Source organism: Prenolepis imparis, unplaced genomic scaffold, assembly GCF_030444845.1.
Source record: "Prenolepis imparis isolate NDT839.2.m4 unplaced genomic scaffold, iyPreImpa1.0 SCAF_12, whole genome shotgun sequence".
Classification (NCBI taxonomy): Eukaryota; Metazoa; Arthropoda; class Insecta; order Hymenoptera; family Formicidae; genus Prenolepis; species Prenolepis imparis.
This window is the reverse complement of record NW_028141170.1, coordinates 1,343,205-1,359,728: the sequence shown is the minus strand read 5'-3', so window position 1 is coordinate 1,359,728 and position 16,524 is coordinate 1,343,205. Positions and strand designations below refer to the sequence as shown.

The 16,524-nt window shown below is 31.3% G+C and overlaps 1 protein-coding gene across 2 annotated transcripts; it reads right to left on the bottom strand.

The window, feature by feature from the left end:
• Positions 1–11,953: 11,953 nt before the first annotated feature.
• On the bottom strand, positions 11,954–15,831 carry Ing3 (inhibitor of growth family, member 3). 2 transcript variants are annotated; one of them, XM_083052127.1, is made up of 6 exons: positions 15,196–15,831; positions 14,671–14,742; positions 14,218–14,577; positions 13,561–13,984; positions 12,981–13,179; positions 11,954–12,907 (listed from the first exon to the last, which is right to left on the bottom strand). In XM_083052127.1, the coding sequence occupies exons 2-6, from the start codon at positions 14,696–14,698 to the stop codon at positions 12,791–12,793; spliced, it is 1,128 nt and encodes a 375-aa protein (XP_082908253.1). In that variant the 5' UTR covers positions 14,699–14,742; positions 15,196–15,831; the 3' UTR covers positions 11,954–12,790. The 2 variants fall into 2 exon arrangements, with proteins under 2 accessions (XP_082908253.1, XP_082908252.1); XM_083052126.1 differs by having other exon boundaries at positions 15,445–15,831.
• Positions 15,832–16,524: the final 693 nt, after the last annotated feature.

The window sequence follows — 16,524 nt, the reverse complement described above, 5'->3', positions numbered from 1 at the left end:
TTCATTTTAATTTATACATCATCTCGTTTGATAGTGTTATCTTCGAAATTAAAATATCTTTGCAGGACATGTATATAGAACGATTTCGAATATTCAATTTTTGCATCCAAGTAGCAAAAGTACGTAAATAAACGGAATCAAAAGGACGATTATTTTGAAACGTAACAAATTTTTTGTTGGCGAATTATTTGCCGAGAAACGTTGACGCGACACAGTTGACTTGTTCTCCAAGATTCTATCTATAATATAAATTCAGGTCGCAAATTGCAATAATTTGCGCGCTCGATATCTATTGTTAACGATAATATAAAATGGATGTGTTCAATTTATACGTATACGATTTATTTGCATGTTACCTCGTACTACTTTTTATATATTATTTTATCAGAACTCAACGATTACAGGAAAGATATTTAGTTTTAATGATACTGACGAAACTGATAAAATATGTTTTCGAAAACAAAGATATAAAGTATAATAACTATTCAGATAAAAACCAGTTGAAATAATTGGATTAATATAAGTGAAAACGGACTTGGAAAGATAATTCTAACCGAGATAAGTGAATCTTAATTTTATATTTTCGTTGAAAGATTTGAAACATATATTTATCGCACCTGGCCAACTCTTATTGCACAAGAAAAGAAATTGAAATAAGAGTAAAGATGAGATAAATATAAATTGTATTTGCTATAACACAAAGAGCGGACAATTATTTTAAAAAATTTTCATCTTGATAGTGATATTTGTCTCTACATGATTCATTTTACTTTATACGTCAAATCGTTATCTTGAAAATCAAAATATTTTCGCAAAACATGTAGGTCCATTTCGACGGCAATATTCGAATTTTGTATCCGAGTAGCCTGCGATTACTGTAACGTAAATAAACGCGATCAAAAGGACGATTATATTGAAATGTTACAAATTTTCTGTTGTAGAAATGCTCATCATTTGCCGGAAAAAGTTGACGCGACACAGTTGATTTGTCCTCCAGAGAGAACTCTATCTATAATATAAATTCAGATCGCGATAACTTGTGCGCGTTCGATATCTATTAACGATAACATAAAATGAATCTGTTAAATTTATACGATTTTGTTATATTCTGCCTCATACCAATCTTTATATGTACATATAATGGGAACAACGAGAATTGGCGACATATAAAATGTTTTGCTTTAATGATGATATTGATGAATCTGACGAATATTGTTATAGATAGATATTTAAAACAATAACATTATTCTGATGAACCGATTGGATTCATAAGTAATCGGATTAATATAACTGGAGACAGATCTGGAAAGTGAATTTTAACCGATCATGGTAAGTGAATCTTAAGTTTACATTTCTATAAAGAAATTTGGAATACATATTTATCGCATTATTTATCGCATCTGACTCTTGTTACAGAAGAAAGAAAATTAAAATAAGAATAAAGATGAAATACATATAAATTGTACTGCTAACACAAAGAGCGCGGTTAATTAATTTTAAAAAATCTCATCTTGATAACATTTGTCTCTACATGATTCATTTTGATTTGATATATTAATTCGTTTTATCTTCGAAATGAAAATATTTTTACTGGATATGTATAAAGGACGATATCGATGGCAATATTCGAATTTTGCGTTCGGGTGTCCCGCAAAGGTTACGTAAATAAACGCGATCAAAAGGACTATATTGAAACTATATTGAAACAAATTTTTTGTTGTCGAGATACTCATCATTTGATCATTGGAAAAAGTTGACGCGACACAGTTGATTTGTCCTCCAGGACTTTATCTATAATATAAATTCGCAGATTTGTCGAGATTTAATTTCCTATCTATAATATAAAGTCGCAGATTGCAGTAACATACGCGCTCGATATCTATTGTTAATGATAACATAAAATGAGGGATTATTGCGAATCATTACACGACAAGTTAGAAGTGAAGAAATGGGAACTTATTTTGTTAGTTTTATTTATTGTCTGGTTCGTTCTAAGCATTATGATGATAATATTTATTATATATTTTGAACTATAACACTATTTTGATGAACCGGTTGAACTCATATAAGTGATCGGGTTAATGTAACTGGAAACGGACAGAGAATTCTAATCGGGGTAAGTGAATTTTAACTTTATAATTTTATAGAGAAATTTGGAACGTATATTTATCGCTTGTTAGCCACCACTTATCGCAGAAGAAAGGAAATTAAAATAGGAGTAAAGATGAGATAAATACGAATTGTACTTGCTAATACAAAGTGCGCGGTTAATTAAAAAAAAAAATTCTCATTTTGATAGCAATATTTGTCTCTACACGATTCATTTTACTTTATATATCATATCGTTATCTTCAACATCAAAATATTTTTGCAGGACATATATATAGAATGATTTCAATGGCAATATTCGAATTTTGTGTTCCCGCAAAAGTTAAATAAAGACGATAAGAAGGATGATTACTTTGAAACGTTGCATATTTTCTTCGGATTTTGCGAGATTCTCATTATTTGACGCGACACAGTTGATTTATCCTCCAAGACTTTATCCATAATACAAATTCAGCTCGTAGATTTGCGATAATTTGCGTGCTCGATATTGTTAACGAAAACATAAAATGAAACTGTACATTTTCTTACTGTTTTTATCTACCTCGCACTAATGTACTTTATAAGCCTATATTTTACTGTCAAGACTGTGGAAGATATAAACTTTAGAGAATTAATATCAATGTTGACGATGGCGATCACAATTTTTATCAATATACATTTTAAAAATTTAATATTATTTTAATAACATTATTCTGATGAACCGGTTGAACTCATGAGTAATCGGATTAATGTAACTGGAGACGGAGAGAGAATTCTAATCAATAGCTGTAAATTAATTTTATAACTTTATAATTTCGTAGAGAAATTTGGAACATATATTTATCGCATCTAGCCAAATCTTATTGCACAAGAAAGGAAATTAAAATAAGAGTAAAAGGAATAAATACGAATTATACTTGCTAAAACATATAGTCAATTAATAGTTAAAAGTTCTTATCTTGATAGCGACATTTATCTCTACATGATTCATTTTACATCGTTTTATAGCGTTCTTCAAAATCAAAATATCTTTGTAGGACATGTATATAGGACAATTTCGACGATAATATTAGAATTCCGAGCATCCCGCAAAGGTTACGTAAATAAACGTGATGAGGACAATTATTTTGAAATGTTACATACATATTTTCTGTTAGCGAGATTCTCATCATTTGCCGAAAAACATTGACACAGTTGATCTTGTCCTCTAAGATTCTATCCATAATACAAAATCAAGTCGCAGATTGCGATAATTTACGCGTTCGGTATCTATTGTTAACGACATAAAATGCACATTTTATTACGTATTGCTTTTAACTGCCTCGTACTAATATTTGCATGCATATATTGTATGGACGAAACTGGTGAATATGCAAACTTTATAAAATTAATGTCAATTATGTTCCCACTGATCTTAATTGCTAAATATATATATATATATATTTAAACAATGACACTGTTCATAAATATATATTTAACATACATAAATATATATTTAACATACATAAATATATATTTAATGATACATAAATATATATTTAAATATATATATAGATATTTAAACAATGACACTATTCTAATAAACCGGTCAACTCATCAAACTCATGAATAATCGGAATAATATATAACTGGAGACGAATTTGGAAAGAGAATTTTAACCGATGGTGAGTGAATCTTAACTTTATATTTTCGTAAAAAAATTTGGAACATATGTATATCGCATGTAGCCAATTCTTATTGCACAAGGAAATTGAAATAAAAATAAAAATGAAATAAATACAAATTGTACTTGCTAAACACAGTGCGGTCAATTAATCGAAAATGATTCTCATCTTGATAGCGACATTTGTCTTTACATGATTCATTTTACTTCATACATCATATCGTTTATAGCATTATCTTTGAAATCAAACTACTTTTGCAGGACATGTATGTACTCTGTATATTCACATATTTACTCTGGGTATTCACATTTTTTATGAATATCAATATATAATTATATATAATTTGGAAATGTACGCTATGGATGGCTATCGTGATGTTGTATTGCTTTCTATTGCTAATATATTCATTTTTATTCTATGAGTCGCATATTTTTATGAGCAGTTTATCTTGTTTTAAGTAATCGAACTAATAAAACTAAAAACGTATAGAAAAACTTAAAAGGAGACTTCAAACAGATCCCGGTAAGTAAATCTGAATTCATATTTTCGTACACAAGATAAAATTTCGAATGAAAATGATAATGTGTTCAAATTTCGCGTCCGAGTTTCGCAAAGATAATGTGAATAAACACGGATAAAAATAGACGATTTTGAAACTTTACAAACTTTTTGTTGATGAGATGCTCGTTATTTGCCAAGAAACGTTAACGCGACACAGTTAATTTGTCATCCAGCGAATCACGCTGTTAATAATATAAATTCAAGTATAGTGATAATTTTTGTGCGCTCGCGGTATCGATTATTAACGATAACATAAAATGGATCTGAGCATTTTAATATATGATTTAATCATTATCATCATTATTATCCTACTCTTTCTATTCATTTATATAAATATTATGGAAATAAACGCGCCACGAATATATAGTGATAATGAAATATATAGTTCTCATGTTCATATATTTCACTTTCTTATATAATTATATAGTTATATCATGAGAATTTAAAAGTCGAGCTTAAGTAGCATAAGTAGAGCATAAGTAATCGTATTAATAAAATTGAAAACGTTTCGAGGAACTTAAAGGGAGACTTCTAATCGATCGCGGTAAGTAAATCTTTTGAATTCATATTCTCGTACATAAGATAAAATTTCAAGCGGATGATGACTGTATTTAACAAATTTAAAAGAACACGGCCAATTAATCGAAAAAGATTCTCATCTTGATAGCTGCATTTGTCTACATGATTCATTTTACTTTATATATCATATCGTTATCTTCGAAATCAAAATATTTTTGCAGGACTGTATATAGGACGATTTCGATGCCAATGTATTCGAATTTCGCGTCCGAGTATCTCGCAAAGGTAATGTGAATAAACACGGATAAATAGACGATCGTTTTGAAACTTTACTTTTTGTTTACGAGATGCTCATTATTTGCCGAGAAACGTTGGCGCGACACAGTTGATTTGTCATCCAGCGAATCACGCTGTTAAAAATATATTATTGAATTTTACTTGAATTTATAAATTCAAATATAGCGATAATTATTTGTGCGTTCGGTATCGATTATTAACGATAACATAAAATGGATTTGAACATTTTAATATATTTTGATTTAATTATTATTATCATGCTCAGCATTATCATCCTATTCCATTCATTTAGATGGATCGTCATTCTATTTATTTATATGGATATCATGGAAATAAACGCGCCACAAACACATATAGTGATGATAAAATATATAATTCTTACGTTGATATATTTCATTTTCTTTTATAATTATATCATGTGACTTATTATATCATTAGTAATCATATTAATAAAACCGAAAACGTTTAAAAGAACTTAAAGGAAGACTTCTAACCGATCGCGGTGAGTAAATCTTGAATTCATATTTTCGTAAACAAAATAAAAAAAATTTCGAGCGGATAATGACTGCATCTAACAAATTTAAAAGAACACGGCCAATTAATCGAAAAAGATTCTCATCTTGATAGCGTCTCTACTTTACATTATTCATTTTACTTTATATATCGCATTGTTTTATAGCGTTATCTTTGAAAATAAAATATCTTCGCAGGACGATTTCGATGGCAATGTATTCGAATTTCGCGTCCGAGTATCTCGCAAAGGTAATGTAAATAAACACGGATAGACGATAATTTTGAAACTTCTTACAAACTTTTTGTTGACGAGATTCATTATTTGCCGAGAAACGTTGACGCGACACAGTTGATTTGTCATAAAGCAGCAAACTACGCTGTTAATATAAATTCAATCTATAGTAATAATTAAATTTGTGTGCTCGGTATCTATTATTAACGATAACATAAAATGGATCCATACATTTTATTACATTTGATTTTTTTATATCTCGTACTAAAATTTATGATCACACTTTTTATTGACGAGAATTGGGAATATATAAACTTTCTAAATTTAATAATACTATTTACTATACTGATCGAATTTGCTATACAAAATTATTTTCAACCATTCTAATAAACTGATTAAACTCATAAGTAGTCGAATTAATGTAACTGGAAACGGACAGAGAATTCTAATCGGGGTAAGTGAATTTTAACTTTATAATTTCGTAGAGAAATTTGGAACATATATTTGTCGCATCTAGCCACTCTTATTGTTGAAGAAAGGAAATTAAAATAAGAATAAAGCTGAGATAAATACGAATATTGTACTTGTTAACACAAAGAGCGCGGTCAATTAATAAAAAAAAATTCTCATCTTGATAGCGGCATTTGTCTACATGATTCATTTTACTTTATATATCATATTGTTATCTTCGAAATCAAAATATCTTCGCAAGACATATATATAGGACGATTTCGATGGCAATGTATTCGAATTTCGCGTCCGAGTATCTCGCAAAGGTAATGTAAATAAACACGGATAGACGATAATTTTGAAACTTCTTACAAACTTTTTGTTGACGAGATTCATTATTTGCCGAGAAACGTTGACGCGACACAGTTGATTTGTCATAAAGCAGCAAACTACGCTGTTAATATAAATTCAATCTATAGTAATAATTAAATTTGTGTGCTCGGTATCTATTATTAACGATAATATAAAATGGATCCATACATTTTATTACATTTGATTTTTTTATATGTCGTACTAAAATTTATGATCACACTTTTTATTGACGAGAATTGGGAATATATAAACTTTCTAAATTTAATAATACTATTTACTATACTGATCGAATTTGCTATACAAAATTATTCTCAACCATTCTAATAAACTGATTAAACTCATAAGTAGTCGAATTAATGTAACTGGAAACGGACAGAGAATTCTAATCGGGGTAAGTGAATTTTAACTTTATAATTTCGTAGAGAAATTTGGAACATATATTTGTCGCATCTAGCCACTCTTATTGTTGAAGAAAGGAAATTAAAATAAGAGTAAAGCTGAGATAAATACGAATATTGTACTTGTTAACACAAAGAGCGCGGTCAATTAATAAAAAAAAATTCTCATCTTGATAGCGGCATTTGTCTACATTCTACATGATTCATTTTACTTTATATATCATATCGTTATCTTCGAAATCAAAATATCTTCGCAAGACATATATAGGACGATTTCGATGGCAATGTATTCGAATTTCGCGTCCGAGTATCTCGCAAAGGTAATGTAAATAAACACGGATAGACGATAATTTTGAAACTTCTTACAAATTTTTTGTTGACGAGATTCATTATTTGCCGAGAAATGTTGACGCGACACAGTTGATTTGTCATAAAGCAGCAAACTACGCTGTTAATATAAATTCAATCTATAGTAATAATTAAATTTGTGCGCTCGGTATCTATTATTAACGATAATATAAAATGGATCCATACATTTTATTACATTTGATTTTTTTCTGCTTCGTACTAATCTTTATGATCACACTTTTTATTGACGAGAATTGGGAATATATAAACTTTCTAAATTTAATAATACTATTTACTATACTGATCGAATTTGCTATACAAAATTATTTTCAACCATTCTAATAAACTGATTAAACTCATAAGTAGTCGAATTAATGTAACTGGAAACGGACAGAGAATTCTAATCGGGGTAAGTGAATTTTAACTTTATAATTTCGTAGAGAAATTTGGAACATATATTTGTCGCATCTAGCCACTCTTATTGTTGAAGAAAGGAAATTAAAATAAGAGTAAAGCTGAGATAAATACGAATATTGTACTTGTTAACACAAAGAGCGCGGTCAATTAATAAAAAAAAATTCTCATCTTGATAGCGGCATTTGTCTACATGATTCATTTTACTTTATATATCATATCGTTATCTTCGAAATCAAAATATCTTCGCAAGACATATATATAGGACGATTTCGATGGCAATGTATTCGAATTTCGCGTCCGAGTATCTCGCAAAGGTAATGTAAATAAACACGGATAGACGATAATTTTGAAACTTCTTACAAATTTTTTGTTGACGAGATTCATTATTTGCCGAGAAATGTTGACGCGACACAGTTGATTTGTCATAAAGCAGCAAACTACGCTGTTAATATAAATTCAATCTATAGTAATAATTAAATTTGTGCGCTCGGTATCTATTATTAACGATAATATAAAATGGATCCATACATTTTATTACATTTGATTTTTTTCTGCTTCGTACTAATCTTTATGATCACACTTTTTATTGACGAGAATTGGGAATATATAAACTTTCTAAATTTAATAATACTATTTACTATACTGATCGAATTTGCTATACAAAATTATTTTCAACCATTCTAATAAACTGATTAAACTCATAAGTAGTCGAATTAATGTAACTGGAAACGGACAGAGAATTCTAATCGGGGTAAGTGAATTTTAACTTTATAATTTCGTAGAGAAATTTGGAACATATATTTGTCGCATCTAGCCACTCTTATTGTTGAAGAAAGGAAATTAAAATAAGAGTAAAGCTGAGATAAATACGAATATTGTACTTGTTAACACAAAGGGCGCGGTCAATTAATAAAAAAAAATTCTCATCTTGATAGCGGCATTTGTCTACATGATTCATTTTACTTTATATATCATATCGTTATCTTCGAAATCAAAATATCTTCGCAAGACATATATATAGGACGATTTCGATGGCAATGTATTCGAATTTCGCGTCCGAGTATCTCGCAAAGGTAATGTAAATAAACACGGATAGACGATAATTTTGAAACTTCTTACAAATTTTTTGTTGACGAGATTCATTATTTGCCGAGAAATGTTGACGCGACACAGTTGATTTGTCATAAAGCAGCAAACTACGCTGTTAATATAAATTCAATCTATAGTAATAATTAAATTTGTGCGCTCGGTATCTATTATTAACGATAATATAAAATGGATCCATACATTTTATTACATTTGATTTTTTTCTGCTTCGTACTAATCTTTATGATCACACTTTTTATTGACGAGAATTGGGAATATATAAACTTTCTAAATTTAATAATACTATTTACTATACTGATCGAATTTGCTATACAAAATTATTTTCAACCATTCTAATAAACTGATTAAACTCATAAGTAGTCGAATTAATGTAACTGGAAACGGACAGAGAATTCTAATCGGGGTAAGTGAATTTTAACTTTATAATTTCGTAGAGAAATTTGGAACATATATTTGTCGCATCTAGCCACTCTTATTGTTGAAGAAAGGAAATTAAAATAAGAGTAAAGCTGAGATAAATACGAATATTGTACTTGTTAACACAAAGAGCGCGGTCAATTAATAAAAAAAAATTCTCATCTTGATAGCGGCATTTGTCTACATGATTCATTTTACTTTATATATCATATCGTTATCTTCGAAATCAAAATATCTTCGCAAGACATGTATATAGGACAATTTCAATAATATAATATTAGAATTTTGTATCCGAGCATCCCGCAAAGGTTACGTAAATAAACGTGATAAGGACAATTATTTTGAAATGTTACATACATATTTTCTGTTGGTGCGATTCTCATCATTTGCCGAGAAACATTGACGCGATACAGTTGATTTATCACAGTTGATTTGTCATAAGCAAATCACGCTGTTAATATAAATTCAACTATAGTGATAATTTGTGCGCTCGGTATCTATTATTAACGACAATATAAAATGGACACTGAAGCCGATCTGAACACTTTGGCATGTAGTAATATAATCTGTATCATCCTCATCTTTCTATTATTTTCTATAGATAAGTTGGGAACAAATTTAGCGCCACAAAATTTAGCGATAATGAAATGTATAATTCTCATGTTGCTATTTTTCATATCCTCATATACTTTTCGTAACGTTAGATTTTAAGTCGAGCTCATAAGTAATCATATTAATAAAACTGGAAACGTTCCGAGGAATTTAAAGGAAGACAACCGATCACAGTGAGTAAATTTCAAATTTATATTTTCATAGAGAAATTTGAAACGTATATTTATCATATCTAATCAACTCTTATTGTCAACCCAGAAGAGAGGAAATTAAAATAAAAGTAAAGAGATAAATACGAATAACGCGGCGAATTAATGGAAAGAAATGTGATTATTTATCTCGATAATATTATCTTACATAATTTACTTTGCTTATATGTCTATTCGTTTTAGTACGTTGTTTTCGAAATCAGTATTTTGTTTATAATTTTTAGCTTCGAAATTCAAATTATTGTGCGTTGAAAAATTTCGCGTCCAAGATTCTAAAAAAAGTATGTAAATATAAACATAAATGATGGGACAATATTCGACTGTTCCGAAACACCGCGAAACTTTTATCGTCAATTTCCGGATAACATTGACGCAGATGCCTAAGATTCTTCGAAGTTTCGTATACAATCGATTACAATAATTTACCTTTTTTTTTAATTTTACGCGAGTCGTGTGTGCAGTTTTAATATTTTAATGCAACTTTTTTTGGTATAACTTAAAACAACAAACACTTTGTGATAACTAATAATAAAATGATGGAACATATATCATGGAACATATATCATTTCTTCTTGATAATTATTATCTTAATTATCACTATATTGACTGCGATACGTTACCCAAATGCGGAATCTGCAATTACATTGTTGATATGGCATTCCATGGTATTATGGGAACGTTTAGCTAAATCTATGTCGTCTGACAATGAAACTCATATAACTATAAAAAAATATAACGAAACAGAAAATGTTCAAAGAAGATATTCTGATAATTTGTATACGATCGGTAAGTGATGGATATTTTTCTTGCACAAAATAGAAATTTTAGCGCGTGTTGACTCTCATCTTGATTAAATTTTTAACGAAAATAAAATAGAAATTATAAGATAGAAGACATAATAAATTTTAATCATATCGACGCGAAAAAGATGACTAGTCAAAAGAGATATGACTGTTCATCTTGACGGCAGCATTTTTTTTCTCTGTATATGCTTTATTTATCACAGAGCTATTCTGTCTTATATACAGTTTCGCTTACGAAATTAATATTTTCAGAGAATTCGTTTATATTGATTAGCTTCAAAAAGTTGTTGTGCCGTCAATTCGAATTTCTCGTTCCTATATCTCAAACGTAACGTAAATGTAAACATAAACACGAAGAGATACACGGCTGTTCCGTTCGCGAAGCTTATTTATTATTAGCATGATGTTCGAATTTTGAGAAAACATTGACGCGAGACAGATCACGTTTGCCTATCATCACTTTCCGTAATTTGCACAATCACCGATCGCAATAATAAATAATTTTCTGTACTATTACTGACTTTAACATCATTAATGCAATCATTTGTCGATAATTTAAAACAAATACGCGATTGATATTGCAAAATCGGATTTAGATTTTATCATTATTTTCTTAGTCGTATTCAATGTGTTAATATTTCAATGTGTTAATATGGTATTTGATTAACACGCAATTTTATGCTTAAGCTGTTAAATAACTAAGTGCTAAATGTATAGAGATTCATATTCAAACAGAATAGCATAATTGTAGATGTTCAAAGAATATTGGAAAATTTTTATGTGATTGGTAAGTGAATCTTATTTTCATGCACAAAATAAAATTTGAAACGTATTAATTGCATCTAGTGAATTTATATTGGAAGGATAAATCAGGAAAGATTAATGATCATTTCAAAATATAGAGAATATAAAAGTGACAACTAATTAATTGAAAGAAATATCATCATTCATTTTGGCAGCAACATTCGTTTCTGCACGATTCATTTTATTCATACACCGATTCGCTACAATTCTGCTTTCGTATTCATTTCAGTTAGCATTTGCAGAACTTGTTTGTATAGAATAACTTTGAAAGGGAAAATCACCAGAGAAATTCTCAGACGAATTTAAAATTCATTCACTTTTCCTTCATCAAGAAAGTAAATTCTTCGCTCTCAACGTTTTAAATATATATATATATATATATATATATATATATATATATATATATATACTCCCGACATTTAAATTAAATTTCTATTAAACTATATATTAAACTAAATTCAATTTACAATTACTTAAAAAATGGATTTATTTATTTATTTACACATTGCTGGGAAACGTTTGATAACTAAGCGCCTAGAATCTACATTTTCGACGAGGAACAGTAAATTTTAAACTCGTCGAAAAAAACACATCGTTAACGTTCTCGTATTTTCCAAATCACCTGTATTCATCTTGTCCCGCTTCCCTTATTGCTCCGACATAAACGGAAAGCGGAAACACACATCAAGATATTTAAAAAATGTTTCGATTCGAACCATCTTCAATGACGTATCTCGATATATTTCTACAACATTGTCATTTCGATGTATGTTCGATCGATTGCAAAAAAGAGCAAGTCCGAAAGTCGAAAGACGACGCGAACTCGGAACAATATTATATTGAAAAAGTCATACCTAATAAGAGCTTCTAATAATGACTTCCTAACTAAGTCGATACAAGATGGACAGTGTCTAAGAGGTAGTAGCAGCGATGTTTTCTCAACATGATCAACGTTCTTCCACTTTTTCTTCCTGTCTAATCAGTTTTTCCGCCCGCCACGTCTCTTCATCGAGGACGTGCACTGGGGACAGTACCATTTTCCCTTGGGTGGCGCGCTGATGCCCACGCAAGCGTAATGGAACCATTCGAAGGGGCACTAATAACATAATTATCGTTGTTACAAATTTATCCGCTCTGACGTATTTCGAAGATACCGACGTCTAACTTACGTCTGAATTGTCGCAGGCAACCATATCGCCGTACGACACTTGATTGCATATGCAATAACGTGGCTCGTTCGGATCGCACGTCCATTCCGGATTATCCGGGTCCACTACTTGCATAGTTGTGGTTACCACAGGCGGCGATACAGGCTGCTGAACCGTGGCTGCAATTACGCTTGAACTCGGCACAGTGGCGGTCACTTTCCTATAATATCGAGATTACAATATATTTTTTAAGAAATCATATATAAAAATTTACAAAATAAAATAAAAAGGATTATAAAGTATCTCTAATTTAATAATAAATTTTTTTAATGTCCAATTGTATAACTTTAAAATATCTTGAAAGGAATATCTAATCTCTCTTAAAAATTCACTATAAAATATATAAAATATCCTAGATGATAGATTTTTTAGTAATATAAGACATCACTATTTCGCTGAAAACATGCAAAGTATAATATATAATTATAATATATAATATATAATTGATCCAGATGTGTGTGTGTGATCAAAACTTTCATAGAAATAATCTATCAATGAACGGAATAATCAGAGTTCGCTTCCTTTTATGTATTCTACTTACTTTTTATGTTTCTTCGTGGTCTCTTGGATGGCTGCGATAGCAGTTTGCGCTGCGCCTGCCAACTCCCTGCTGAATTCCGCGGCGTGCACGCCGCCAGTGTTAATGGCCTCGTAGCTGGCCTTCAAACTGGCCGAGCGTCTACCTTGCTGCATCGACTGCGTGGCTGCGATCGCTTGCGACGCGGCCGCTGCGATAGCGTTACCACCTGCTCCGATGTGACCGAGATTATAGCATACCGATCCCACAGAATTGGCGATCGTCGCTGGCGCAGTCGCGACATTGCTCGCTGCGATAATAGGTCCAGAATTCGCCGAAGATGGTCGCGACTCCGGTAGATTCGTCGTCGCCGGCAGCTTCTCGATCGCCAACCTTTTTTCGACGGACGTGGAAGACGCGTTGGAGTCTCGCCGCTTCTCTGATCGAGCTAAAATTCAAAAATAAAATTTGCTAATTATTCTTGTGTAGGAATATTGTCACGAATCATACTTTGTTCTCCACTTGGAGTAATAGATTTGCTCTAATCAATAAATTTTACAAACCTTGAAATCTTGAAATTTGGCCTACGAGGAGTATTAATGTTTTTGCGAATTTAACAAAATACACTATGTTCTATCTTTAAAAATTAACGTAGAACAAAAATTGGCATTAAAGACTTACAATGGCTATGATTATCTCGTGTTCTACTCGGTGTGAAACTGTAACGATTTTCTTTTTGGCTACTATTCGTAGGAGGCTGATCCAGTTCGAGAGATCTCTTTTCCAAGATTTCGGTAATGCCCTTATTGTCCGCTTCCAGTTCCATTTTAAACTTATGCAGCTCCTGATCGAGCCTCCTTAGATACCTGTCCACCAAGTCGTACATTTGATTAGCTAAATGCACCTTTTCATCAGCATCTTCCAAAGTCTTGTAGTATTCCCTTCTAATAGCCTCGTATTCCGCCTCTTTCTCACTGGGCTTCATTTTCTTAGCATTGCAAAACAATGTCTTCACTTTCTTTTCCAAGCTATCCATGGAATCTGAAGATACCAAATAAATTTGTTATCATTAATTTTATATTACTACTACTATTATTATCATTGTTGTCTTATTGTATATCAAAGAATACATACTTTGTACACCTAGATCCATTTCTCTCATTTCTGTAAATCGATCCCTTAACTCTTGCGGAAGATGCTCGATCACTGAAACCATAAAGAGAAATTAATGTTTTGTTTAAATTTAAACATTACTTTTAGCCATTTATATTTTATATATTTATATTTTCATAATATTCAATGCGACTTATGTAAAAATTTAACAAGCAAATCTCTCTCTTAGCTTTAGCGCTATTGCAACTATTAGTCTTTCTCATTTATTGACAAATTTTATAAATAAGCAAGCATTAAATTTATTGCAAAATTAACAATTCTTATCAGTATTATTATTCTTCTTTATCATTATTATTTGTATTAACAAAACACATTGTTAATACTTATCCTAGAAGTGAAAAATAAAATATATTTGAATCAATTTTTAATCCCCAAAAAGACGAATAAAATTCAATATTCCAGCAACAAACAAAAAAAAAAAAAAAATTTATCTCCATCAACACAACAATAATAAATTGGCCGATGTCGACAATTCATGCGCCTAACCTCTCGACGAGACATCGTGTCGAAAAGCAAACACGATTACCCATTATTTTACAAAAACTCAAAAGATTGCAAAAAGCGGAGACGCGGAAAATTGAAACGTAAACAAAAATGGCTGCGTTCGTCCGCGGGCTCGCGAAAGAGCCTCGCGCGATCTCGAATCGCGGCCTGGTTTTTAAGGTTAGCCGAGCGCTCCGCGAGAGGAGGTTAGGATTCAGCGGGTGAATCGAGCGGGACGCTCGTCGTACGCACTTTCGACGTAATCCTCGAGGTAGAGCATCTTCCCGGGTCGCGGTTCCCCCACGATCGGTATACTCGAGTAGTATTCGGCAGCTCGTCGCCGGGAAGTCGTCGAATTTCGCGTCAATTTTTCGGGCCAAAGCGCTGCCCGACCGAAAGCGTGCTCGCGCGCGTCCAGCCTCTCCGCCTCCGCATTTTTCGAGACGCCCTTTTAACGCGCTTTCGACGCTTCGAGGCGCTTTCGAGGCAGCGGCTCTCTCTATCCGAAAGGGTTTCCGTAAAAGCGCGATTAAAACGACGAATTTGTGGAGAAACGACGAGCGATTAGGATGATGCAGCTCGATTTGCAATTTATTCGGGGGTTCGTCATGTATCTCGCCATATTGCACGCGAGACAGGAGTGTAGTTTGAAAAAAGGGGCCCGGTGCCCCGATTAGGGGGATCCAACTTCGATACTCCTCTCTATATCCTCGAAATTCAAAGGGAATTGTCGACTATTAGTTTTAATTGTAAAATATCAATTATATAATTATATTCATATATTTTATAATAATATTAAAAAATAATATATTTTTTGTAATATAAATATTATAAAAAATATATATAATATAAAAAAATAATTAAATATATAATTATATATATTATATATATTCTTACATACGATTTTTTATTCCAGAATAATGATACGACGAAGTCCGACACGTATAGAGATGCGTCTGGACGATCTGCAGGAATATGAGGAGATAAGGAAAGCACACGAAGCCAAAAAGGACCCCGAGAAAAAATCATCATCTTCTATGAATCCTCCCACATGGGGAGGCAAGGTTCCTCAGAGCGAAATCCAGGAACGCATTGGTTACATACCGCAACAGCATCCACCTACACTCAATCGAACCACATAACAATGGACATAAAATATACAAATTAGATGAACAGACAACAAAATATTACGCCAATCAATATAAATTTGACTTTGTAGATTCGTCAGCGATTAATTTCTATGATTATTCATTTTAATCATGTAAAGAATTTTCTTTTTTCATAATTATTAATTATTATGATTTATAAATCATGTTACGTACCAAGCTCTTT

What these genes read in the sequence shown, in the direction of transcription:
- Ing3 (XM_083052126.1), bottom strand. Translation starts at nt 15,472, where the DNA reads ATGCTCTACCTCGAGGATTACGTCGAAA. An exon ending in AATGGATCTAGGTGTACAAA is followed by an intron (nt 14,578 to 14,670) that starts GTATGTATTCTT and finishes TGGTATCTTCAG; the next exon opens with ATTCCATGGATAGCTTGGAA. An exon ending in ACCACGAAGAAACATAAAAA is followed by an intron (nt 13,180 to 13,560) that starts GTAAGTAGAATA and finishes TCGATATTATAG; the next exon opens with GAAAGTGACCGCCACTGTGC.